General features: G+C 50.5%; 2 protein-coding genes across 16 annotated transcripts in view; both read right to left on the bottom strand.

Annotated features, from left to right (window-relative positions):
• Window positions 1–2,136: 2,136 nt before the first annotated feature.
• Window positions 2,137–11,123, bottom strand: Asgr1 (asialoglycoprotein receptor 1). 4 transcript variants are annotated; one of them, XM_017314231.1, is made up of 10 exons: window positions 7,453–11,123; window positions 5,544–5,739; window positions 5,066–5,151; window positions 3,919–4,035; window positions 3,700–3,795; window positions 3,547–3,618; window positions 3,088–3,174; window positions 2,849–3,000; window positions 2,662–2,768; window positions 2,137–2,545 (listed from the first exon to the last, which is right to left on the bottom strand). In XM_017314231.1, exons 3-10 carry the CDS (start codon window positions 5,130–5,132, stop codon window positions 2,389–2,391), a joined length of 855 nt encoding a protein of 284 aa, XP_017169720.1. In that variant the 5' UTR covers window positions 5,133–5,151; window positions 5,544–5,739; window positions 7,453–11,123; the 3' UTR covers window positions 2,137–2,388. The 4 variants fall into 4 exon arrangements, with proteins under 4 accessions (XP_017169720.1, NP_001278060.1, NP_033844.1 ...); NM_001291131.1 differs by lacking the exons at window positions 5,544–5,739; window positions 7,453–11,123 and adding an exon at window positions 5,885–5,908; NM_009714.3 differs by lacking the exon at window positions 7,453–11,123 and having other exon boundaries at window positions 5,544–5,677.
• Window positions 11,124–14,496: 3,373 nt separating this feature from the next.
• Window positions 14,497–25,711, bottom strand: part of Dlg4 (discs large MAGUK scaffold protein 4) — a 28,333-nt gene continuing 17,118 nt past the window's right edge. For 6 of the 12 annotated variants that reach the window (NM_001370675.1, NM_007864.3, NM_001109752.1 and 3 more), the window contains 12 exons: window positions 20,714–21,009; window positions 20,446–20,548; window positions 20,171–20,285; window positions 18,516–18,692; window positions 18,224–18,260; window positions 18,104–18,131; window positions 17,928–17,975; window positions 17,750–17,851; window positions 17,289–17,461; window positions 16,265–16,374; window positions 15,665–15,756; window positions 14,500–15,443 (listed from right to left, as the gene is read on the bottom strand). In NM_001370675.1, coding sequence (NP_001357604.1) covers window positions 15,337–15,443; window positions 15,665–15,756; window positions 16,265–16,374; window positions 17,289–17,461; window positions 17,750–17,851; window positions 17,928–17,975; window positions 18,104–18,131; window positions 18,224–18,260; window positions 18,516–18,692; window positions 20,171–20,285; window positions 20,446–20,548; window positions 20,714–21,009 — 1,388 coding nt within the window. In that variant the 3' untranslated portion in view covers window positions 14,500–15,336. Of the gene's footprint in view, window positions 15,444–15,664; window positions 15,757–16,264; window positions 16,375–17,288; window positions 17,462–17,749; window positions 17,852–17,927; window positions 17,976–18,103; window positions 18,132–18,223; window positions 18,261–18,515; window positions 18,693–20,170; window positions 20,286–20,445; window positions 20,549–20,713; window positions 21,010–25,711 lie in introns of all 12 variants that reach the window. The other 6 variants (XM_006532144.2, XM_006532148.2, XM_006532150.2 and 3 more) reach the window with 2 other exon arrangements.

Below are 25,711 nucleotides of genomic sequence, written 5' to 3'. Positions count from 1 at the left end.
ATAGTAAACAGGACTAAGGCAGTGTCTGGGGAGGATTAGGGCTTCCATACGGGCTGTCTGATGAGAATGCCTTATGGAGCAGAATGGCCACACTGGCCGTTATCATCAGCTGCAGAAGTGCCCCTGATGTAAGAAGGTTTGACTTACCTTTTTTTTTTTTTTTTCTACATCACAGTGGTGGAGACACAGCATGCATGAGGCCAATCCATTCTTTGGATTTTGAGTTTAGATCTTTTCCTGGGCAAGCACTACTATGCCACAGGATCCCTGCTCCAGTTTGCTTCTCTATTGTTGTCACCAGACGGTGACAGAGTCACAGCACACAGTCAGCCACACTATCAAGAGAGACAACAATGACCTCTATCACCTGCGGAGAGTAACTTCTAATGGTCAGTAGATTAGATGTATCGTAAATGCATGTGCCAGCCGGAGAGATGGCCGAGTCAGCAAAAGGCTTGCCACAGAAGGGTCAGAACCAATGAAAAATATTAATAATAACCTGAGCACAGCATTATCTGACAATAATCCCAGCAAAGGGAGGCAGAGACTGGGGGATCCCTGGGACTTGCCGGCCAGCCAGTCTAGCCAGATTCAGTGAGGGGCCCTGCCTCAAAAGATATAAGGTAGAGAGTAATGGAGAAAGACACTCAATATCAACCTATGGTCTCCACACATGACAACATGCAAGCACACACATACAACATGCATTTACAGCTTGCAATGAATTTATCAGACAAGATCATCCCGTGATAAATGATGAAGCATCCGCACGCTGCCGCCATGGAATTTTCCATTAGTTACTATTTAAGGGTTTTCTTTTTTCTTTTCTTTCTCTTCTGTGGTTATGTAGATGGGCTCAGACTGTATGGTTATCTTTCAGTTTGCATCTTTCACATAAGTTCTTTAAATTGTTTTTTTTTTTTTTAGAAAAAAAAAAGATTTTCTTCTTTTTGGTCTGTGAGCATGGATATGTCTGCACGAGTGTAGGTCATGCATTCAGGGGTGCCTTCAGGGGTGTCAGACCCCCCCCCATCTGGAGCTACAAGCTATTGAGGGCTGCCTGTTGTAGGTGCCAGGAACCCAACTTGGGACCTCTGGAAGAGCAATACACTTTCTTAACTGATTAGCTGTTTCTCTAGCCCATTTAAATATCATCAAAATGATCCACATACAGCAACTATTACTTCAAAGTAAGTGATTTGTATCATATACTGAAGACAATCTCCTTGTCAAGAGGCCCCAATGGGCAGCGTCACCAGCACAAGCCCACGGCAGCCCCATCAGGCAGGCAAGAGGAAGGGAGACCGCTGGAGACCGCTGGCTGCCTGTGGACAGGGGGAATAGTTCCCTCAACCTGAAGTGACAAATGTTTTTGACCGTGTCTTTTCACATTTCCATGTTGAGTTTTCCTCTTGAGACTTCATAGTTTTTCATAGTCCTGATATTAATTACTTGTTATAAATGCTTCAACTATTTCATCCAAGTCTGGCCTAGTGCTTGTTTCTAATTTTAGATGTCAGATTTGCCAATCTCTTCTGTAGAGGAAAAATATTATTTTCCTGCAGTGTATTTGTAAAAATATATACATATTATGTCATTTATATATATACATGTATATATACATATGACTATATATTGTATTTTCATGTTATTTATGAGCAAACATTTTGCCCTGTTTTGTTAGTAATTCATGTCTATAAGTTATCTGTAATTGCCCTCATTCCCACCCTTGGTTATACTAATATAACTTTGCATTCATGTGTCTGTGATCCTGAGCTGGGTATTCACTGCGTTTATTCAGTGTACAAAGCAGTTTCTGTTCGTTGTGATGAGTGTCGCAGGCCAGTGTGTTCCATTCCAAGTCTCTGATGCACTCAGCACAGGGGGGCTGCAGTTCCCTGGTGGTTGGTCCTGCCCCCAGCAGACAGAGGTCAAAAATCCTCCCATCTTCCAACTGAGACTTTAGGACAGAATAACTAGCTCACGTTGCTGTATCTGTCCACGGCGAAGCCAGGCTGCCAGCAGGCTGTGCTACCCAAAGTTCATTCTGTTTTCACAGCTCGGCTGCTGACCCGAAGCCTTCCTAACATGAGCCAACCCACACCTGCTTCCTAATCCCAATGACCAGACAGCTCATGAACTTTTATTTCTCTTCCTTTTACTCTAAAAAAAACAAGCTGACAGAAGAGAACTGCGCGCTGGGTTTCAATACGCACCCCTACCACCACCAGGCATCATACACCATTTCTCAAACACCATTCTTTACCGGTCCTTTAAAAATCCTACATGAGAGTTCCTGGAGATGGGGAGACCCTTAGGTAGGCTCTACCAGTTCTAAACCTCAGCAGCTCAAGGAATTAAGGATATAAATGAGGGGAAGGAAGGTTCCTAATTAGCCTTATCCAACTTTGTCTCACAGACCCAGCGGTAGGGCCTCCTGCAGACGTCGTCATTCCAGCGGCCATCCGTCGTGAAGTGGGCACAGTCCTCGCCTCCTCCAAGCCCATGTCCGTACCAGTTATCTGGCTGCTCTGGTCTCCAATTCCTAGAGACAGAAGATGGCTGTGAGCCCCGGGAGATCAGACTCTCAGTCATGTCGCCAGCCTTGAGACCCCCGGCCCAGGATGACACCAGCTACCCTGCCCGCAGACCCACACTCACTGGAAGCCTGTCTCGTAGTCTGTTCCATCCACCCATTTCCAGGGCCCGTTCTGGTCAGTTAGGCCAATCCAAGTGTTTAAGGGGCCCATGTGGCGCTGGAGGAAGTTCTGAGGAAAGAAGCAGACTTAGTGACCTCTCCTTTCCACCATCTAGCATCCCAGAAGAACCCAGCTCAGCGTGGCCTCACCTGCTCATCCCTGGAGGTCACCACCACCAGATGGGCATTTTCCAGCTGGCAGTACTTGTCAGCTTCAGTCCAAGGCCTCACAGAGCTGGAGAACCAGTAGCAGCTGCCTTCATACTCCACCCAGTTGATGGGGCAGCAGGTCCTTTCAGAGCCTGAGGTGAGGGAATGCAGGGTGAAGGGCTGAGCTGCTGCCAGGGTGGGGTGCTCAAGAAAGTGGGACTAGTACCCCCATCCCTCACCATTGCCCCGAAATGCAGCCATCTGGCAGCTCAAGCTTCGCACGTCAGACACTAACTGCTTCACGTGCAGTAGCAAACTGGAGTGATCTGGGGGCCGGGGGGATGGGGATGGGGGGGAGTGGCAGAGGACAGGAGGAGGCAGAGAGAAGAGGGGAGGAAGAAGGAAGAAATGAGGTGAGTGTGAACACTGGAGAACAACCAATCATCACAGGCTCCCTAGCCAAAACTTTGATCTAGGCTGCGAGATTTGGCCCCATGTCAGACCCCTCCCCCCACCTGACCTCCCCCTCCTCTCTCTCTCTCACCCTCACCCTCTCCCTTCCCTCTTTCTCCCCCTAACCTCTTACCCTTTGCCCCTCATTCCCTCTTCCTCCCCCCTCTCCCCTCCTTCCCTTCCCCCCTCACCCTCCCCTTCCCCTCCCCTCCCCCTTCCCTCCCCCCCCCCCGCCCCATCCTCACCTTCAGTCAGATCCTTCTGCTGTTTTTCCAGCTTCGACTCCACTAACTTCATCTTTCTTCCCACACTACTTCCTAGAGGATAAACTTGTTCAAAGTCCTGACAACCCCACCACCCCTCACCCAGACCCAGGCCCCAGACCCAGTCCCCCTCACCCTGGGTGCTCAGGGCCTTGACCTGGTCCTCAGTGCTCACAGTGAGGTTGCTGAAATTCTGCCTTAGAGCCAGCAGATCTTCCCGGAGTTGGGAATCTAAGCAAGAGAGGATGTGGGTAGAGAAAAATAAGTTGTCTGTGTCCACCAACCACCGCACCCACCGCTTGCTCACACACACCCGAAGTTGCCCCCTTTCTCTGCCCAGCCCTGGCCACCCACTTTGGGATGTGATCACACAGACAACCACCAGCAACAGAATGCTGAGGCTCGAGGAGAGCAGGAGGAGGCGGGATCCAGAGCAGAGTCGCTGCAAGAGCCGTGGAGTGGGAGGCGGCCCTGCAAGAGAGCGTATCAAGAGTTCACTACCTGGGCCAACCTAAATCCCGAGGTATTAGGAAGAGCGCAAACTAAGCTCTCCAGTAGACTAAGAGGGGCCGTATAGATTAAGAAATGTGGGCCGTGGACAACCCTGCAGGACCTAAAGATAGGGAAGAAAGGGGGTTATCAGAAGTGCAAAGCTTTGACCTGCCCTAGCATTCCCGAAGCCCTGGACCTCTGCTGCCACCCTGTGGCATAATATTGTCATTACAGACGATGAACCACGCCTGGGGAGTCATTGCTCCACCAAAGTGTGGGAAGGGTGGGTTTCCTCCTCTTTCCGTGAATCCTGTGCGTCTTTGGTTGCATGCAAGGAGAAAAGGTGAGCCTCTCCCACCAAGGGAGAAAATGACACTCAGTCCTGTCGGTTGGCCTGCGGGCTTTCCCTCCTGCCCCCCCCCCCCCGCCCCGTTTCCCCTCCTGTGCTCCTTCCTGCATAAAAGCACACTGCCCACCTGGGATACCTCAAGAGCTCTGTATTTGTTTGTACAGGCACACGACAGTCCCTGCTCAGAGGACAAAGTAGGGAGAGCAGATGCTTCATCTTTCATCCGTGCTGAGACCCTCAGCCCCCTCTCCAAGGGTCCCTTAAGTCAAACTGATCCTGATCACCTCCCATCCCCACCTCCACCTCCACATACACACTGTTGAAACTGAAGAAGAAAGGGACCTAACTTCAGACGGGGCTGACAATAAGCTCATGCCCCCGACCTTCAGTAGGCCCCACACCTTGGAGCCACCCTCTGCCTGGGGTCTTGAGAAATGGGTAACATTGGGAGGAAGCTTGGACATCTGTCACTGAGGATGCCAACACTATGCCCTGTACCCTATGTCCCAGCAAGAGTGATGCAGCCACTGTTTTCTGAGTGTATGGAACAGAGCTAGGGATCTCCACAGGACACAGGAGCTGAGTCGGAGGGACAGAGCCACTGATGTTCTCCTCCAGAGGGGAGAACCCCTCGCCTCTCTGAAAGGGAGCACCTCTCACCTCTCCGGAGTTGATGATGGTCATTATCATTGTCCAGGTGCTGGAAATCTTGATAATCCTTTGTCATGATGGCACTGGATCCGGACCTAGGACAGCCAAATTTAGAGCCTTTAGAGCTGAGGCCGAGGCTAACAGACTCAGAGCTGGATGAAGTCCAGTTCCCTTTTACATCTGACTAGGTGGACATACTTTCTGTCTCCCCTAACCCTATCTGCTCCCAAGCCTGACATCCAAAAATCTATCCTCTAGCTGGACATGATGACACATGCTTTTAATCCCAGTATTCAGGAAGCAGAGTCTGGTGGATCTCTGTAGGTTCGAGGCCAGCCTGGTCTACAGAGTGCATTCCAGACTAACCAAGGCTACATTCTGTCTAAGAAAAATCTCTCCTCTCCCATTCACACACACTGCGCATGTGAACCCATACAGCCACTCTCTCTTGGCTGTCACCCATCCCTTCTCCTCCTGCTGTACTTACTGAAGGTCCCTCAGCACCACGAAGAGCCCAGGCTAAGGAGGGGGCTGAAGCCTGAAGAACCAGGTGAAGAGCCCTGGGCAATGGGAGGGGAGGGGACAGGGTCCATCCAGGGCCCATGTGTGTCCGAGCACGCTGAACCTGGCATCACCAACACCGGGACTTTGAACCATAAACAGAGGTAGGAGTAGACTTGGAACTGGGGAGGTATAGGGGAGGAAAGAAGGCATGGGTGACCTCTATTCTATTTCTCAGAAAAGGGGAGTCTACACACACACACACACACACACACACAGAGGCACACACATCTACGCATGCACTTCCGCATGTTCAATACTTGTTACCTTTTTGTGGGTGAGACAGGCCTTAAAAGGCTAGGGAACAGTTTGCTGCTTGCCCTCAGAGCCCTCCCCCTTTCGGTCCTGAATTTCCCAGAATTGTCCGTATCTCCAAATATCCCTGACCAGGATCAGAGGCACCAACTGATTCCCCGCTCTTGCCCAATCCTGCCCTGTGACCTCAGTGTTATAATTGCAAGCTGTAGATTCCTGGGGTCTCAGCTCCAGGCTCCTCAGCCCTAACCTGACTGACTCACTCTATGGTAGTCCTCCAAGCAGCGCAGTGGTAACAGGAGGAGCAGCTCCCCTCTAGGATCAGGGCCAAGAAATCACTGATTCTACCATATGCCCCAGGACTTCAACCTTTCTCATCCCCAGAGAACAACCCATTCTGCAGGCAAGAAAGCTGAGGCTCTGGAAGACAAGGGCTTCTCAAAGCCATACTACACAGAAGAGCACAGACTAACACCCGGGCAGCCCAACTCAGTGACCTGTGTGCTGCCTCCAGCACCTCACTCAGAATGGGATCCTTAGCTGTCCCACGCACCAGGTCCCCAAATCCCCAGAGAGGCTTAAACATGGCCCCTCATGGTCCTGAGAGCTTCAGAGAGGCCTGTCAGAACTCAGGCTTGGGACAAGAGCAATATTCAACATATAATCCTCCTCCTGTTAGGCTCCACAGTGAGGAGTGGCCTCTGTGGCCGTCTAGAGCCTGTGAGCTATTCAGGAAGGTGCCGCTTACATAAATCCAACTACTCTGTGCGTCCTTGCTTGTCTGTGTCCTAAAAATCCGCATGTTTACATGAACCGGGCTTGCTGCCAGCGATTTTGGTGAAAATTGGGCCATTAATTTAACACTCTCTGATTTTGCCACTTACAATCTAGTTTATTCTGGCAAGCAAACAGATACAGATCCAGTCTGAATAGTAGCTCTACTCATAGAGGTAGGGACTAGCAGGGGGCACCGAGCCTCTTGCTCTCTCAGTGCTAGAGAGACCTCAGCCCTAGCTTGTAAAACTGGAAAATGCTGTAAACTCAGGATTTTTGCATCTTTCTATTTGCATATTGTCCTGGAAGAAGGCATTTTGAAATACAGTTCATACCTGAGAGCCATGCCCTAAGCTCATGGATCAGAGAGCAGTACTGGACTAATGTTAACACACATGCTTGAATAAATGTTAAGTGTGGATTGTGGATGTATGAATGAGTGTGTGTGTAGTTTTTCATCCCTTTTCAATAGATTTCTATTTAGAGAGATACATTTTATAATATATATTATACATATACTATGTATAAGTATAATATATAACATATAACATAGTATATATACATATGTATATATATATCCCATTGGATATGTGTACCAGTCATTTACCACAAAGTAAGTACCCCACAACTTAGCAACTTAAACAATAAACACAGACCATCTCCACTGTAAAGGTTAAAGTGCGGCTTCGACCATTGGTTCTGACTCAGAATAATCTCTCCTGAGGACACAACCATGATCTCAGTCAGTGCTGTGTTTGTTGAAAGACTGGACTAAGGCTGGAAAATCAACTGCCAAAGTGACTCACTCATAGGACAGGCAAGTTACTGTGGGTTGCTGCTTAGACTCCTCTGTTCCTCACCACACAGGCCTGTCCACGAGGCTGCTTGAATGTCCTCCTGACATGACGGCAGTGGGCTTAGCACCACACAGCCCATCATTTCCATGCCGTCCTCTGGTCTCCCAGGTCAGCCCTCCTTATCATGGAAAAGAACCACACACAATGTAAGTCCCAGGAGGCGAGAAGCCCTGGGACCTTCGAGGGGCAAGTAATCCCATATCACGGGCTCAGAGATCTCTTACGGATAGAACTACATAATCAACATATTTAGAGACTGTGTGGCTATATTCCAGGGCCATGAAGAGTTGCAAGTTGGGCTGGAGGTGCCATGACTTGGCGGTAGAGAGTTTCCCTGGCATGCCCAAAACCTTGGGCCCAATCCCCAGGATTTCAACAAAGGGAAGGGGAAGGTGCAGGCCAGACAGTGATGAGGCCAGATATCTAAGGGACATAGTGGCCTGGCCTTGGTGTGGAAATTGGGTTGGTCGGAGGGGCTAAGTGGCCCAGAGGCAATGAGATTGGTCAGGAGTATGCCTTGGAAGGGTATATCTCATCCTGGGACTGTCTGTCTGTCTCAATCTCTGTCAATCTCAAAATCTCTCTCTCTCTCTCTCTCTCTCTCTCTCTCTCTCTCTCTCTGCACTCTAGCCGCTCTGAAGTCAGCAACCTTCTCTACCACCCCCCACCCCCCACAGTGCCATGATGTTCATTCTCGCCACAGGCTCAAGGCAACCAAGCCAGGCAACCATGGGTGGAGCCCGCTGAAACCCTAGGCCAGGGCAAACCTTTCCTCCTCTGTCTTCCCAGGTATCTTTTCGTAGCAGCAGCAAACGTAGATGAGATCCCTGACCAGAGGAGGGCAGAGAATGGGCTCCAGTGCTGCCAGCTGGAGCTGCAGGAGACCAAGAAGAAAGAGAGAAATGAGTCTCTTTTGGGGGAAAGTAGAAACAAGGAAGATTTTTCAGGTTGTGAAAGGCCCAGACAGCTACAAAGCTGAGGAGGAGTGAGCCAAGGTGAGTGAGTGTGTGACGCTAAGGATGAACAAGGGGTGCCAAGGATGGGGGGCCCAGAAGGGGGTGGGGGAGAAGCCTGAAGCCTGTTATTAGACTATTCTGGGCTCATCTGAGAAGCTGGGTTAATGCCCATCTCAAGGGTTTGTTGAAGTTAAAGACAATGAGTCGGTTGTACTTAGTTCCGCAAGAGCCCATGCCGAGCGCTGTGTACTGAGCGCTGTAATGGTTTCTTCTCACCAGCAGCCCAGCAAGAGTTAGACTGTGTCTTGGTTACTTTTCTCGTACAGTGAAGAGACACTATGGCCAAGGCAAGTTGTTGAAATAAGTAAATAAATAAGGCATTTGGTTAGGGGCTTGCTTATAGTTTCAGAGGATGAGCCTGTGGCCAACATGGCAGGGAGTATGGCGGTGGCAGGCAGATGCGATGCTGGAGCAGCAACTGGGAGGGAGCGCATATCTGATCCACAAACAGGAGACAGAGAGAGCAAGACTGGGTGGGATTTTTTTAGACCTCAAAGCCTGTCCCCGAGTGACACACCTCCCCTAACAATAACACACCTCTTAATTCTTCCCCAAACTGTTCCACCAACGAGGGATGAAACATTCAAACCTATGAGTCTACGGAAGGCCGCTCTCATTCAAACCCCCACAGGTTAGAACTCTCAGCTCCAGAATGGGCATGGGGATACACAGAACAGATCCAGGGGCTCTGCACACCACAGAGAGCAAAGTCGGGGCCCTGGAAACACAATGTCCGAGCTCAGATAGCCCCTCCTGTTTCATAAAGGAGACCTCCATCTGGAGACGCCTTCCAAGTCACGGCACGTCCAAGGTCATGTCTGATACGATAATACTACCTTGATCTTGCCCCAGGCTTGGAGAATAGGAACTCTTTGTCAACCCCCTCAGCACCCTTGGCCTCCAGAAGATCTCGAGATGAGATGACCCAGCATTGAATTCCTGTGAGCCCCATAGCTGGGAACAGTCAGGTAGAGCCAGGGCAGAGCTGAAGCCAGCGAGCTTATGTGATAAATGCTGGCTAAAAGGCTGAGGGAAAGCTGAGGGAAGAGAGGGACAGCCAGGGCGAGAAGAAGATGGGCCCCTGCACCAACTGCAGTTGGAACTGACACCTCCTCAGGGGGGCCCTCCTCTGGAGACAAGAGAAGCCCGAGCTACCCAAGTCCATCGGGGTCCCTCTCTATCCCACCTTGCCCCTCACCCCAAGTTTGCTGCTTTAAAGCAATTGGAGTTCTCTGGCCCCAATCTTTCTGTCTCTTTCCTTTCAGAGGGTGACGATTTAAGAGAAGGTTTTAAAATACCGAATACTTTGGGGTTTATGTAACATTCAGGTTTATCCAATAAGTGAAGAGACTCGGAGCCGATCGTGTACCACGTGACCACTACCTACTGAACACCGCATCCAGGGCTAAGGGCTTTACAGGCACCGTGCTGTGTATTCCTCTTAAGGACACAGCTAGGTAGGCAGTTATTGCTGCCGCTTTACAAGTAGGAAAACGGGCCAATGGCTTAGGCTTCTTGCCCAAAGGGTCAAAGACACTCTCTTATCAATGCAGGCAACTACCTCTGGGTTCTCTAGCGCCCCCTACTGTACATTCTCTCCTGGCACCTGGAGCCCTCTTGCCAAAATAGAATCCTGCCACTCTGATAGCTTCTCTCTTTCTGATTGTTGTTTTGTTTTTGTTTTGGTGTTTTTGTTTTTGTAACATTTATTATTGAACGGATGTGAGCACACAGAGGTCAGAGGACAACTTCTTCTTTCCTTCCATCATACAGGTCCCTATGAGGACTTGAACTCGTGTCACCAGGCTTGTCAACACACACCTTTTCTCACTGAGCCATCTCTCCACCCCCTTTGACAGCTTCCCATGGCACTTGGTCTAGAATGTCTGTAAAGGCCTATGAGCCTGATCCTGCTTGCTTCCCTCCAGTCTGCTCTGCCCCCGTGCCTTCCTCTGCCCTCCGGGCTTCCACACCTAAACCCTACTTGTTGATGTTCTTCTAGGCATACTCTGCCACCTGTCTTTGTTTATTTTTCAATACAGCATTGCTCCGAGGGAAGCCACATGCCTAAACTAGCCCTGGACAGATGTCCAACCGTCACTTTGTTTGCCTAATAGCACTCATCGATTCTAATTATCTGCATCTGTTTTCATTCTGGGATTTTTTTTTCCATCCCCACTGATGGACTCAAGTTCCCTGAAACTGGGGGTGTAAAACATACATTGGCACCAAAAGAAGATCCGATGAAGATTTGGTGAAAAACAGAAAGGGGTTAAGGAAAGAGAAGCCAGGGTTTGAATCCAGGCCAGCTCAGGAGTCTGGGTCTCTTTTCTGCCTTCTAGGGCTGGGGAGGTGGCTCAATGGTTAGAAACACCAGCTGCTCTTACTGAGGACCTGGGTTTGACTCATGGCACTCACGTGGTGGCTCACAACCATCTATAATTCCAGTGCCAGTGATCTGATACCCTCTCCTGGCCTCTGAGAGAACCAGGCACACACACGGTGCCCAGAAGCACATACAGGCAAAACACTCATACACATAAACTTTTTATTTTTTTTATTCCACCATGGCATATGAATATTTTGCCTGCCTGCATGTACGTTTACTGTGTGTGTGCCTGTTGGATCTCCTGGATCTAGGATTATAGACAGCTATGAGGCAACCATGTGGGTACTGGGAATTGAACCTGGGTCCTCTGCAAGACCAACACATGCTCTTGACCTCTGAACAATCTCTCCAGCCCCACACATAAAAATCTCAAATTAGGAGTTGGAGAGATGGCTCAGCAGTTAAGAGCACTGACTGCTCTTCCAGAGGTCCTAAGTTCAATTCCCAGCAACCACATGGTGCCTCACAACCATCTGTAATGGGATCTGATGCCCTCTTCTGGTGTGTCTGAAGACAGCGACAGTGTATTCACATGAAATAAATATAAATCTTTTTTAGAATTTTTAGATTAAAACATTTTCAATCTGGTGCCAAGAACAGAGATGCATGCCTTTAATCCCAGCCAATAAGAGGTGGATTTCTGAATTTGAAGCCAGTTTGGTTTATATAATGGGTTCCAGGAAAGCCAGAGAGCTACACAAAGACCCTGTCTCAAAAAAAAAAAAAAAAAAAAAAAAAAAAACTTTTTTTTTTTCTAATTTGCCTCAAGGGACCAAAGGAATTGGGGATGCAGTTCAGTAGCAGAGCATCTGCCCATCCTGTGGCCCTACACAGGAAAACACTCTCTGTAGACTTGAAATAACAAACTTCACACTGCTAAACATGCTCCCTCAGATGAGGAGGCAACTTTTAAAACCACGTGAATTTCTCGATGTGCAAATTTGTCAGGTACACAGATCGTTCGCATCACTTAAAAATAACAAGAGGCAGGGACGATGGTGGATGCCTGGGATCCCAACACTCGGGAGGTGGAGGCACAAGGATCAGGAGTTAAAGGTCATCCTTGCCTACATAACAAGTTCGAGACCAGGCTGGGAACCTGAGACCCTCCCCCACCCCCACTCCCACCCCCACCTTCACCCCAAAAATTAAAACAAAACAATGAGGTGGCAAGCCATCTCTCACTGATACTAGCCACCAAGCCCGGAAACCTGAGTTGGATCCTTGGACCCACCTGGTGAAAACAGAAAATCTTCTCCTCCAAGTTGACCTCTGACCCCGCCCCCCCCCACACACACACACATGTACCTTGGTGTATGCACACATGCATGCTAGTCTGCACCACACACACACACGAAATCTAAGAAGCAACTGAAAAAGGAGGGGAAAAACCAACAATAAAACAACAGGGGCTGAAGAGATGGATCAGTGGTTAAGGGCACCGAGCTAGAGGTCCCAAGTGTGGGCCCCAGCACCCACACTCACAAGCACCCAGCTCACAAGCATCTGTAATCCTGCTCCAGGGAGCCCAGCACTCTCTTCTGATCTCCTGGGGGCACCCACAAGCACCTGGTATACACTCGCATAGACACACACTCGAGTGAATTTAATTTTTTTTAATTAAAAGCAGTAATAATAATGCAGACTTTGAGCCTGGTATGGTGGTGCACATTTGTAATCCCGGCGCTCAGGATGCTGTAGCAGGATGACAAGTTCAAGGCCAGCCCGGGAAACTTAATAACAAAGAAACAAACCTGAGAGATGTACCCCTTCCAGGTAAAGGCTCCTCAGCTCCTTGGACCCAGACTCCTTAAGATACCTGCCTCGGTTCCTCCATTTCTCTTTTTCGCTCCTGACAGAGACCATCAGCATAGCCTCATCCTACTCAGCATCAAGCTAAGAGAATTATCTGAAAGTCCCCATCTAAAGCAACAAGATGTCAGAACCATGGGGAGCTTTCCTGGCATTCAGACCCCGGGTTCTAACCCCCACCCCCAGGCTTTCAAGGGTGAGCCTCTTGGGTCAGGATGCCGTAAGGATAATTGCACTGGGCAATGCAGAGTCACAAGTTTATGTGACGACCAGCAGTCCAGTGACTCTGCTTTGACTGTTGGATGGCATGTCCTCCCCAGAATCACTTCCTCTAGGTTGGTCTTTTGCAGCCATCTCTTATCTTGGCTCAGGGATGGCCACAGAAACTGCCCTTTTGCAACTATTGAGGATTTAAGAACTCTTAGGCTCCCCACCTCAGCCTTCTAGTGCACGAGCTCGTGAAAGTGTGTGTGTGTATGTGTGTGTGTGTGTGTGTGTGTGTGTGTGTGTATTTCCCTGACAATCAGACAGACGTGGGGATGGCATCACAGCTGGTGCCAGCAAGTGGCTTATCTGTCAAGTTCTGAAATTAAGTGCTCATCTTCATTTCTCCAGCTTTTCTATCTGGGGTCACATTTCTGTTTTCTTAGCCACAATATTTACCAAGTCTCCCTCAAGTCCTGCAAAGTGGCACACAAAGAAATCTAACAGTGACTATTCATATGGCATCCCTCATCCAGCAAACTCTTGAAAAGATTCTGTCCACACAGAGCGGTGGTGGTGCACACCTTTAGTCCCAGCACTTGGGAGGCAGAGGTGGGCAGATCTCTGAGTTTGAGGCCAGCTTGTCCTACAGAGCGAGATCCAGGACAGCCAGGGCTACACAGAGAAACAATGTCTGGAAAAAAATAAAACAAACAAATAGACAAAATATTCTGTCCACAACCCCATAAATATAACAAAGAATGCTTCCTCTATGCAGCCCCACCTTTAATGGGTCAACCTAGAGTTTTTCAGCTTTAAAACAATACCAAGAAATATACATTCGGTAGAAACTATTCTTTTGTTTTTGTTGCATTTTGTTTGACCTTTTAAAGTAGCTTCGTTCTGAAGCTCAGACTAGATAGCCTGGGCTAACCCTGAACTCCCAATGCTCTCGTTTCAGCTTCCCAAATGCTGGGATTACAGGCATATGCCTCCATAACTGAGTCTCCATTATTTTTTTATCTTTTTATGGGCTAGTCATGTATTGGGTGGCACTTGATGCTGAGCAGCAGTAGCGTCAGCTCCCAGGCCGTCACACGAGCTGTTCAGTGCTTTGTGACACAACAGGCTTTGCCCAACCGCGGGCCTGTGTGCTGAGCCTTTAAGGATGGGTGGAGCCGAGCCCTGATGTTTGGCCGGTTAGGTGTATTGAATTTGTACATCCTGGGTAGTTTTATACATAGGTCCTCTTCACTCCACTGTAAGCCGAGGAGCCTCTGTATTTCTCTTTAGGGATGAATGTGCTGTCACCAGGGATGAGGCCAGCTAGGGGGAGTGGTCAGGGCTCGACTGAGCTTGCAGGGATCAATGGCGAGTCTGCCAGGGGCTAACCCAGCTCCGGCTCTTCCCAGGCCCGGCGGTGGCAGCTCTGTCTGCCTCGGTCTGGTAAGTCCTTCCCATGACCCCTTTAGGCACCCTATACTCTGTGAGGTAAGGAAGGATCTGAAGTTCTCAGAGCCACCCATCCCAGGCCACTTCCCTCCCTCACCCCAAAGAACCAGGCCACACACGGGGTTTCAAGTGTCTGTCTCTTCCTTTCACTCTCTCAAAAGAAAAAAATAAATAAATTGCAGAAGGCGGCAGCATTTCCTGTCCTCCCCTGGCTCCCGGACACCCAACCCCTGACCCTTTGCCCCCCCACCCCCCTCCCACATTCCCCACTCCCCAGACCCATCCCTCCCCTTTTCCCAAAAAAATAAAATCAAATAAAATGAAATAAAATCCCAGAAAAAAAAAAAGCCACAGTTAGACCTTCCACTCATGCAAACCGGCAAAGAAAAAAGGTGGGAGGTGTGTGAAAGACGGGGGGACCCTCAGGAGAGCCCCCCTGCTTCTCCCCCCAAAAACCACCTTTGAGAAGAAAAGAATGGAGAAAATAAAGGAGAACTCAAACGGCGTGGGGAGTTATGATGGGGCAGGGGTGACCCCAGCCCCTGCCTCGGGAGAGCGCGGAAGCCTGTGGCCCTGCATCCCTACAGCGGGTACTCCTTGAGAGGGGCCCTGACTTCTGGAATGTGTGTGGGAGAAAATGGGGAGGGCAGAGGCCCCCAGTGGGTCTGTGTGTGCATGGGGGCGGGCAGGGGTAGGAGTCTTAAGGAGCAAGGGCTCGGAACCAGGAGCCCAGCTCCCCCCCAGACCCCAGGTTCCTGGGGTCTAGGGGCCCTGATCTGGGGTGCAGGGATACATGCAGAGAGGAGTGTCCTCCCTCCAATGGGCTCGATCCAGTCAGAAAGGAAATAAATAAGAAGGGTGGGAAGAAAGGCTAGGGTACGAAGGGCTTGGGCTATTCAGTCCAGACCAAGGGCCCAGGTGGTGGAGGCAGGGTGAGTCCAGGCCAAGCCAGGGCAGGAATCAGAGTCTCTCTCGGGCTGGGACCCAGATGTAGGGGCCTGAGAGGTCTTCGATGACACGTTTCACTTTGTGATAGATCTCTTCAAAGCTGTCGCCCTCTACGATGGCTGCAAGTCAGGCAGAGCAGCAAGTGAGGCCAAGGTCACAAAGACATGTGACCAGGGAGCCCGAAGCCCGGAGCACCTCCTAGTCCTTCAGCCAGGAGCCATGGGTCCCTGAGCCCACTGACAAGACCCCTCTTCCCACACCGGCCACACCCAGTAGAGCAGCTCCATCAAATCTCAGCACACCCTGTCCTCGGGGCTCACGGGACTGCCTGGCCTCTCACCTGAGAAGCACTCCGTGAACTCCTGCTCCAGCTTCGTGGCCCTGTCGAAGGCTTTCCGGGCTTGCTCCTCTGTGATCCGCTTATTGATCTCTCTGTCAAGAGGGAGAGAGACACAGATGTGAGGGCTAGGCCCCTCTCTGCATTTTTACCTCCTTCCTGGCAGGCTGCATTACAACTTCTTTCATAGTTGGAGCACACAGCAAACGATATCATTTCTGATACCCTCTGGGGCTACAGATGTGCTCACGGCAACCCACCCCATCCAGGACCTCTGAAACTCATCCTTTCAGCCTTTAGCCCCATAGAAAGAATTCAGACTGACTCCCAGTTAGTTGCCTCTGAGGTTCTGGTTTGCAACAGCCTGTGTATGCCCCAGGGGGGCTCCTGAGAACTGTAGGCCTGCCTAACCCAAGGCAGGAGAAGGGGGAAAGCCCCCCCCCCATTGTTTCAAGCCCTGACTCTCAACTCTCAATGCAGCTCTTTGAACACTGTGGGAGTTGCTGTCCCAGGTTCTGAAAGGACAGATCAAGGTAGGGGACCTTGAGAGCCCAGGGTCACAGGTGGAGGGAGCTGAGGGGGAGCCCCTGGGACCATACTCACAGCACATTCTCCAGGGAGCGGGGACGGATGAAGATGGCGATAGGGTGCAGGTGGGCCGCCTGCAGCCGCCGCACGGCATTGGCTGAGACATCAAGGATGCAGTGCTTCCCCTGGGGGCAGGCAGGGTGGGCGGAGGGGGGCCAGCAGGTAGCAGGAAGGACAGACAGAGGTGCCAGGAAGAGACAGAGAATATAGGAAGGTGGGGGCAGGAGGTTGGCCAAAGGGAAAGTGACAGATGCCAAGGGACATGTAGGCAAAAGAAGAGAAAGAGGGATGTAGGCAGAGTGACCAATAGGGAGGAGGGGGGACAGAAAGACGGAAGGCCAAGCACAGGAGGGCAGGAAGGGGGCAAAACAGAGTGTAGGAGATGGGGGAGAGGACCCGAAAGGTGAAAGTGGAGCAAAGGCAAGAGGGGTGGTAGAGGTGGGATGCAGCGGGCAGAGCCGGGCAGGCGGGCAAAGACAGTGAAGGGAGAAGATAACAGAATTAGGATAGAGGGGGGAGGAGGGGAGGACGGACAGAGGACAGACAGATGGAAGGAATGGGAGAGACAGATGGGAGGGAGGGGAGGCAGATGGAGAAAAGAGCCACAGAGGGAGGACAGGCAGTGTGGGGAGTGTTAGGGAAAGGGGGATAAAGGAGGATGGGAGAGAGGGTAGTGGGGACCCCCCCCCATTTAAAAAGGGAAGGAGCAGAGGGGAGTCAGGAAGAAAGAAAGGAACAAGTTGGGAAAGGCAAAGCCACCAAAGGCAAAACCCCGGGATGAGAGGAAAATGGGGCAAGGAGAGAGAAGCAGGAGAGACAAGGACAGATGGCAGTGGGGGGCATGGGGTCAGGAAGCAAGGGGAGCAGGCCACAGAAGAGCAGGCGGTCAGAGTTGCCCGAGAGGAGAAGGAGGTGGAGGAGCGGAGTGCAGACCCAGCAGGGAAAGAGACAGAGAGAAAGAGAGTTAGAGAGAGCTGGAAGAGGCCATGGGGTAGGGAGCGGGCAGGAGGAAGAGGACGACGTGCCGGCCAGCTCTTACCTGCTCTGCTACCTCTCGCACAGACTGGACGCTGGTCCCGTAGAGGTGGCTGTTGTACTGGCCAGCCTCAATGAACTTGTGCGCCTGAATGTCCTTCTCCATTTTCTCCCGGGAGGAGACAAAGTGGTAATCGCGGCCGTCTATCTCATATTCCCGCTTAGGACGTGTCGTATCTGCCAAGAAGTCATCCCGCCCCACAAAGATCTAACCACCACCCCTTGATGCCAGCCTATTATCAGCCAGCCCCCCAGAGTACCCAGAGAGACTGAGACGAAGGTGGGACAGAACTGCCACCCTGGGGCCCGCCGGGCTCTGGCCCAGCCTTGTTGGCTGCAGACATAAAAGCCCTCCTCTAAGGTGATCTGTGTCCTGCTTTACTCCAGTGTCATGGCCCTGACAAAGTGAGACTCCTTGGGTCCCCCAACTCCAACTCCACAGAGATCCAAGGACCCCGTACTCACGAGGGACACAGGATCCAAACTTGTCGGGGAACTCGGAGAGAAGATCATCGTTGGCACGGTCTTTGGTAGGCCCAAGGATGATGATGGGGCGAGCGTAGTGCACTGGGGAGAAATGGTTTGGCTCAGGCAGCCAGCAAAGCATGCGGGGAGAAGGGCCGAGGCTGGGGCAGAGGCTCACCTTCCATCTGCGTCACCGTCTCATAGCTCAGAACCGAGTCTTCTCGACCTGGTAGGAGACAGGGCATCGGCAAGGGGCTCTGCAAGGCAGGTGACCTGGAGACCATCTTGCCTGCTTTGCCCAAGGGGAACTCCACGTTCAGCTCATCCCACAGCTTTCCAATTAACTCTACCTACCCTGTGATCCAGAGCTGGAGCCCCAGTCCTAGAAGAAAAAGCAATTCTCGTGGTAGGCTTGGGATTTAGAGGCCACCCCGACCACTTCTCCACCAAGTTCCTCATCTACCTTCCACCTACCTTGGCCTTTAACCTTGACCACTCTCGTCGCTCGACCCTATGGGATACATAGAGGAAGAGTGGGGGACAGTCAGGAAATGCTCAGTGAGGCCCTCTGGTCCAGGTGGGAACCCCTTCTTCCAGCAGCACCTGGGCCCTATGTCCCTCACGGAGGAGACGTTCTCTCCCAGAGGCTGATGGGAGCCATGGTCCCCAGCAGATTCCCAGGAGTCCCTACTGAATGCCCACCCTGGGGGACCATGTGGACGTGGACGTCTCTATCAGGAAAGCTTCAGGGCCCCAGGAGCCTCACCGCCGTTTGCTGGGAATGAAGCCAATGTCATCGGTCTCACTGTCAGAGTGGACCCGCCGCGCTTGCCACCACTCTTCGTCGCTGGCGTCAATTACATGAAGCACATCCCCAAAGTGGAAGCTCAGGGCCTGGCTCAAGAAACCGCAGTCCTTGGTCTTGTCGTAGTCAAACAGGGCCCTGGATAACACAAGTGACTATGGGTCAGGGCCTGGCTGAAGACCCCAGGAAAGATTCACCAGGCACCCCGAGAGCCAGCCAGATTCTGGACAAGGGATCTGCAAGCAAAGTATGAACCTCCCGGTGGCACACACACACACACACACACACACACACACGGGATCTGCAAGCAAAGTATGAACCTCCCGGGTGGCACACACACACACATGCACACCCACACACCCACACACCCACACACCCACACACACACACACACACACACACACACACACACACACACACACACACACACACGGTAAGCAATCCCAGACCTGTCTAAGGACAAAAAGCTCTGGGAAGTTTCTGAAAGAACAAAGGTGCAGAGAAAAGCAGTGGGGCTGGGGAGAAAAGCCCCCGAGTCATGCAGTGAGAACTAAATGACCCCCAGCACCTGCTAGCCTCCCACAGAGAGGGAGCGCTTAGGTGTGGGTCCCTAAGACATAACACAGGCATCCAGGAGAAACACAGCAAGCTGAGTCTAAGACATGTTGGCTGTGACAAGCCTGTGGACAACCCAATGGAGATGGCCTAAAGGCAACATCCAGAATGGTTGGAACCTCCAAGAAGGCATCCCACCAGGCCACACAGCTCTCAGGGACACCAGTATAGCAGAGGGCAGATAAGACCAGCCACCTGAACAAAGAAAGCAGATGGAGGGGAGAGACAGGGAAGGGGAGGGACGAGACCTCAACGCCTTGTGAAGAGACAGGAAGGGGACTCATGAGAAAAGAGGCCCCGAGAAGGGAGAAAATGCTACTGAGCAGTCGGGAGGTGAGCTGAGGTGGATTTTCAACGGTGGTTTTGGTGCCTGCCTAACATGTACGGAGCCCTGGATTCAATCCCTAGCACAGAGATGGAAGGAAGGGCAAGAAGTAAGAAAGACAGGCGGCGGGCACAGAGGAGCTGCAGTCCTTCCGCAGAGGCTTCCCACAAGGGTGCCAAGCTGGAGGAAGACTCAAAATATCCCAAAGCTGGGCATGGTGACAAGTGCCTGTATCTATGGCAGGAAGATTATTAAAGCACAGGGGTTCAAACTCAGCCTAGGGGATAAGGGAGGGAGGGAGGGAGGGAGGGAGGGAGGGAGGGAGGGAGGGAGGGAGGGAGGGAGGGAGGGAGGAGAGGAGGGAGGGAGAGAGAGAGAGCTAGAGACGCCTGCTGTGTCACACACTGGCCTTAGGCCCTACCATTGAGAGCCATTGGTTAGTGCTTGTGTGACCGGGACCTAGAAGGCAATTCAAACACTTGGGGCAGGCACTAAATTTCAACCAGATAATATACTCCAGAAGACCAGTGTGTGCAGCCAAGTCTATGAACCCATGGCTAAGGGTCACTCACGTCTGGGTGGGAGAGGAGAAGGGCAAGATTTAGGGAAGGAGCTGTGTGGGGGATGGGCAGGAGTTCATGGAGGCCTCCAGAGCCACGCCAAGGACGCTTCTTACCTGATATAGAAGCCCCGCTTGGGGTTGCTTCGCAGAGATGCAGTCCCTGAGCCCAGGCTACTATTCATAAGCTGTTCCCGAAGATCATGGATCTTGGCCTCGAATCGGCTATACTCTGAGAAAGGACAAGAAGGTTCTGGAACTCTGCCCCATCCTAATGCCACACCCCGCCAAACCTCACCCTACCCCTACTGAGACCACCTGTCCGTCCATCAGCTAAAGACAATGCTGAGGACCACCTTAGCCAACAAGACAGGGAAGCTTAGGCGTGGTACCTTCTGGTTTATACTGAGCGATGATCGTGACCGTCTGACCCGCGTTCTTCAGGGCAATGGCAGCCTGTTCATGACTGGCATTGCGGAGGTCAACACCATTGACCTAGAAAGGGAGAAGACACTGTCACCTGGGATGGGAAGACAATTTGGGACTCAGTGAGTCAGGGAGTGGTCCAACCGGACCTGGCTTGAGCCCATTGAGCCCCTCCCCAAGAGCACAGGACTCTCTTTGGTGGGCAGTGCAGACCCTTGCACGGGCCTCTCTCACCGACAGGATCTGGTCCCCCTTCCGTAGCTCCCCACTGAGGTCAGCTGGACCCCCAGCAAGGATGAAGGAGATGAAGATGCCTTCACCGTCCTCGCCGCCCACAATGTTGAAGCCCAGGCCGGTGGAGCCCCGATGGATCACGATCCGCCTTGGTTCCCGGGGAATATCTTCCTCCCCTAGCAGGTCCTTGGCCACGGGGGAGTAGCGCCGAGGGGAAGTGGGGGTCATGGCTGTGGGGTAGTCGGTGCCCAAGTAGCTGCTATGACTGATCTCATTGTCCAGGTGCTGAGAATATGCTGAGGGGAGACAGGGTGAGATGAAAACGCTTTGACGGTGGTACCCACCCTTCCACCCTCTCCAGAGGGAGCCCAGAGCCAGGCTCAGCCAAAGAGGAGTTATTCTGCCGAAAAGGTTTGTGGGTAACCCGCAGCAGCAGGGGTCAGAAGTTTACAGATGACATCAAAGGGATCTGAAGGTCGTATGTCTTTAGTATGGCAGGAATGGGGACAACAGGGGAATATTAGCATCATGCTCTTTCAGACTGCCTTCTGATTAAAGTGTCTCTCGGGTCTCTCAATCCACAGTATTCCTCTCCCTTTGCCCAGTCATTCCTGGTTTCTGTTTGTTGGTTGGGTGGTTGGGGTTTTTTTGTTTGTTTGGTTGGTTGGTTTTGGTTTTGGTTTTGTTTTAATTGGGTCATTTGTCTAAAGTATTTTCCCACATTCTTTGAGGGCTAGCAGTCTGCTCGTTTCCCTGTGGTCTTGCTTAGCCTGTGCCCAGCTCAGCACCGTTTTTGTTTTCCCAGATTTGTTCTAGAGGCTCAGTAGGCTCAGATTCAACGTGAAAATGTTCACCCAGGGTGGAGTCCTGTGCCTCCCAAAGAATGCAGTGAAGTCTGCTGGGTGTGGTACCCACACTTCAGATCCACTGGGGCAGCCGAAGCACATTGAGTTCCAGGCCAGCCCGGGTTACATAGTAAGACCCTGTCTCAAAAGGAAAGGGGAAGTGGGGGCCTGTCTGCCTGTCTTTCTTGAACTGGCAGGTTCTGAGGTCATCAGGCTGGCCTGCCCATACAACGTGTTCTATCAGGCTCCTTCCGTAGTCCTTGCAGGCATTCAGGATGGTGTCTAAGGCTGATGCTCAAAGAGACTGCCAAGTGTTAATGTTGTACAATCATTAATAAGATTTTTTAGAAAGGACCTGCTGAGTGCTGTGTTCGAGCCTACTATCCCACTGCTGTAAACCGAAGGCCGGCGTGGGTTACATGAGGACTTTGAAGCTAGCCTGGGCTACATAATGAGACCTTATCTCAAAACAAAAACGGTAAGAAGACATACAGACCCACACACGCGTGCACACAAGAACTGCTGCCCAGCACCTTGAGCTTACTCTGTGATAAGCTTACACAGAGGAGAGCGAGTGGATGACTGATTCTCTCCCTTGCTTACGTTTCCAGGAAGAAATGGTAGGCCTCTAGATAACCTAGCGTCCTCCAAAGGTAACAATGGAAAGTTATCTTGTCATGAAGATGGGAACACAGGCTTTGCTCAGCCTGGACATTCACTGCATGACAGACCCCCAGCCTGTGTCCATCTGATCAAGTTTGGTTTTGGTTTTACTTTCAAAGATCTATGTTCCTTGGGCCTTGGCTGAGCTCAATCGATCCTCCCACTTCACACCTTTGAGTACCTAGGTCTACAGACATCCACCGCCATGCCTGATTCCCAACATTTTTTTAAAAGGTATTATTATGACCTCGTGTGTTTGCAAATAAAATAAGTTATGTAAGGCCAGAGAAATCCTCTTCAACATGGCTCCTGTGGCTGCTGTGACCTTAATAATCCTGGGCCTCTTCCATGGAGCCCTCTAGTATGACAATATTAAGACTTTTACATTTATGTATTTATTTTTTCTGGGTTGGTTGTTTGGTGATGGTGGTGGTGGTGGTGGTGGTGGTGGTGGTGGTGTGTGTGTGTGTGTGTGTGTGAATGCACAAGAATGGAGGCCAAAGGTTCAAGGGTCTTCCCAAAATCATTCTCCAGCTTAATTTTTTATTTGTTTATTCGTTTGTTTGTTTATATACAGGATTTCACTACCTAGCTCTGTCTGACTGTTCTGGAACTCACTATGTAGACCAGGCTATCCTTGAACTCACAGAGATTCACTGACATCTGCCTCCCCAGTGCTGGGATTGAATGTGTGCGTCACAAGACCCAGCTCCACCTCACTTTTTGAGACATGGTCTCTAGCTGAATCTAGAGCTCACAGAGTGGACTAGCTGGCCAGTAAGCTCCAGAAATCCGTCTGTCTCTGCACACCCTTCAGAGTCAGGACGGCAGATGTGCACCACAGCACCCAGCTTTGTGTGGGAGTGTTGGGGACCCCAACTCTGGCCTTTGTGCTTGTGTAGCAAGCACTTTACCACCTGAGCCACCTCCCTAGCCCGATTTAAAAACAGAACCAAAAAACAGGGCCTTGGGGCTGGAGCAATGGCTCAGCGGTTAAGAGCACTGACTGTTTTTCCAGAGGTCCTGAGTTCAATTCCCAGCAACCACATGGTGGCTCACAGCCATCTGTAATGAGATCCAATGCCCTCTTCTAGTGTCTGAAGAGAGTGACAACATACTCACATACATTAAATAAATAAATATTTAAAAAAAAAACAAAAACAAAAAAACAGGGCCTCGCCGGGCGTGGTGGTGCACGCCTTTAATCCCAGCACTTGGGAGGCAGAGGCAGGTGGATTTCTGAGTTCGAGGCCAGCCTGGTCTACAGAGTGAGTTCCAGGGCAGCCAAGGCTACACAGAGAAACCCTGTCTCAAAAAATAACAACAACAAAAAAACAAAAAACAAAAAAACAAAAAACCCAGGGCCTCATATAGCCTAGGCCCTCAAACTCACTGTGTAGTCTTGAATTTCTGATCCTTCACTTCCTCCTCCTGATCACTAGGAGCATGTACCATAATACCCAGTTTTACCCAGCACTGGGGACAAAACCTAAGATTTCATGTATACTGGGAAAGCACTCTACCCGCTAAACACATCCCCAGCCATTTTTTTTTTTTTGAGGCAGGATCTATGAAGCCCAGGCGCCCCTTAAAATCTCAATCACCCTACAAACCTATGTTTCCAAGTGTACTCTACCCCTCCTGTCTCTTGTCTTATGCTTCCTGCCCAAGACTGGAAACCATCCCTTTTCCCAAGGAAACCCAAGTTAATTTCGGTAAGTTCAGAAATAGTACCAGAGGCTGAATGGTGACGGTGCACACATTTAGTCCCAGCACTCTGGAGACAGAGACAGAAAGATCTCTGAGTTCAAGGCCAGCCTGGTTTACAGAGCAAGTGCCAGGACAGCCAGGGCTACACAGAGAAACCTTGTCTCAAAAACAAACAAAAACCCAAAACAACAACCAAATAGTACCAGAGATCTGGATATGATCATACACACTCATAATTCCAGCCCCAGGAGGCTGAGGCAGGAGGACCACTACCAGCTTAAGGACAGTCTTGGCTACAGAGTGAGACTTTGTTTCAAAAAGAAAAAGTAAAAAACAAATAGTACCATTAAATTTGAATATGGTGTAGCATGTTTCATATTTGATAAAGGAAATAATATCTCATTCTTTCCCAAGAGAATGTCTTAGCTACTCTCCCACACATTTTCCAATTGAACTTTAAGATGCAACATAAATTCTGAAATTCTGATTAGTATTCCATAAGATGTATAATGTGAGGAAGGTTGAGATCTTTTACATATTAAGATTTTTCTATACAGGCTCGGTGGATAAAGATTCCTGCCAACCAAGCCTGACAACTGGAGCTCAACCCCAGCACCCACAGGGTGGAAGGAGAAAGCTGACTCCCACAAATGGTCCTCCGATCTCTATACACTCACTGTGACACGTGAGCCTGTGAGCACACACACGTGTGAACACACACACACACACACATACAAATTAAATAAATGTTTTAAAAGTAGCTTTAAATTTTTTCCACCTAGAAACATTGTTTTATACCCTTCAGTAAAACTTCATTGCTTTTGCTGGGTGGTGTTGGTGCAAACCTTTAATCCCAGCACTTGGGAATAAGGAAAAGCAGGTGGCTCTCTTAAATGTAAGGCCAGCCTGGTCTACAGAGTGAGTTTCAGGACAGCCAGGACTATGCAGAGTAACCCTGACTTGGGGACTGCGAGATATCATCATTTTCAATGGATAGGGTGGTGCCCACCCATAGACCCAACACTAAGGAGGCAGAGGCAGGTGGATCTCTGTGAGTTCCAGGCCAGCCTGGAATGACTGGTCTATATAACAAGTCCCAAGCTAGCCAGAGCTACATAATGAGACTCTGTCACAAAAAAAAAAAAAAAAAAAAAATGTTAACCCCTTTCTTCATCAACTTATTATATTTCTTGTCCAATTTATCTCTCTGTCAAATGACAAAGGTGTCCCTTTCCTGTTTCCCATTCTAACCATAACAATCAAAACAGCCTGACAAATTTACCCTAGCAAAGTTATCCTAGTTGAGCATCACACTGCTTTTGAGTCAAATAAAAAAAAGAGTAAGTGAACGTTATATTTGAAAACAGAGAAACCAGGGATGGTAGGCCAGCTCAGCAGTTAGAGCACTTACTGCGCTCTCGGAAGACCCTGGTTCAGTTGCCAGCACCCACATGGTGGATCACAGCCACCTCTAACTCCAGTCCCAGGGGACCTGAGACCTCAACACACTTCTGACTTCCATGGGCACAGACCACACAAGTGGTACATGGACAGACATGCCAGCAAAGTAAGAAAACACATTTAAAACAAGGTAAAGAAGTCTTTTTTAAAAAAGCCTTACAAATGGCAGGGAGTGGTGGCGCACGCCTTTAATCCCAGCACTCAGGAGGCAGAGGCAGGCGGATTTCTGAGATCCAGGACAGCCAGGGCTATACAGAGAAACCCTGTCTCGAAAAACCAGAAAGGGGCTGGTGAGATGGCTCAGTGGATAAGAGCACCC

Source organism: Mus musculus, chromosome 11, assembly GCF_000001635.26.
Source record: "Mus musculus strain C57BL/6J chromosome 11, GRCm38.p6 C57BL/6J".
In the NCBI taxonomy this organism is placed as follows: domain Eukaryota; kingdom Metazoa; phylum Chordata; class Mammalia; order Rodentia; family Muridae; genus Mus; species Mus musculus.
The sequence above is the reverse complement of the archived record's forward strand: the minus strand, read 5'-3'. Positions and strand labels throughout refer to the sequence as shown.

Coding starts and splice junctions, on each gene's coding strand:
- Asgr1 (XM_017314231.1), bottom strand. CDS start 5,132: ATGACAAAGGATTATCAAGATTTCCAGCACCTGGACAATGATAATGAC. Junction 3,175..3,546: donor GCAGAAGGATCTGACTGAAG/GTGAGGATGGGG, acceptor CCCGGCCCCCAG/ATCACTCCAGTTTGCTACTG. Junction 3,001..3,087: donor GGCTGCATTTCGGGGCAATG/GTGAGGGATGGG, acceptor CCCTCACCTCAG/GCTCTGAAAGGACCTGCTGC.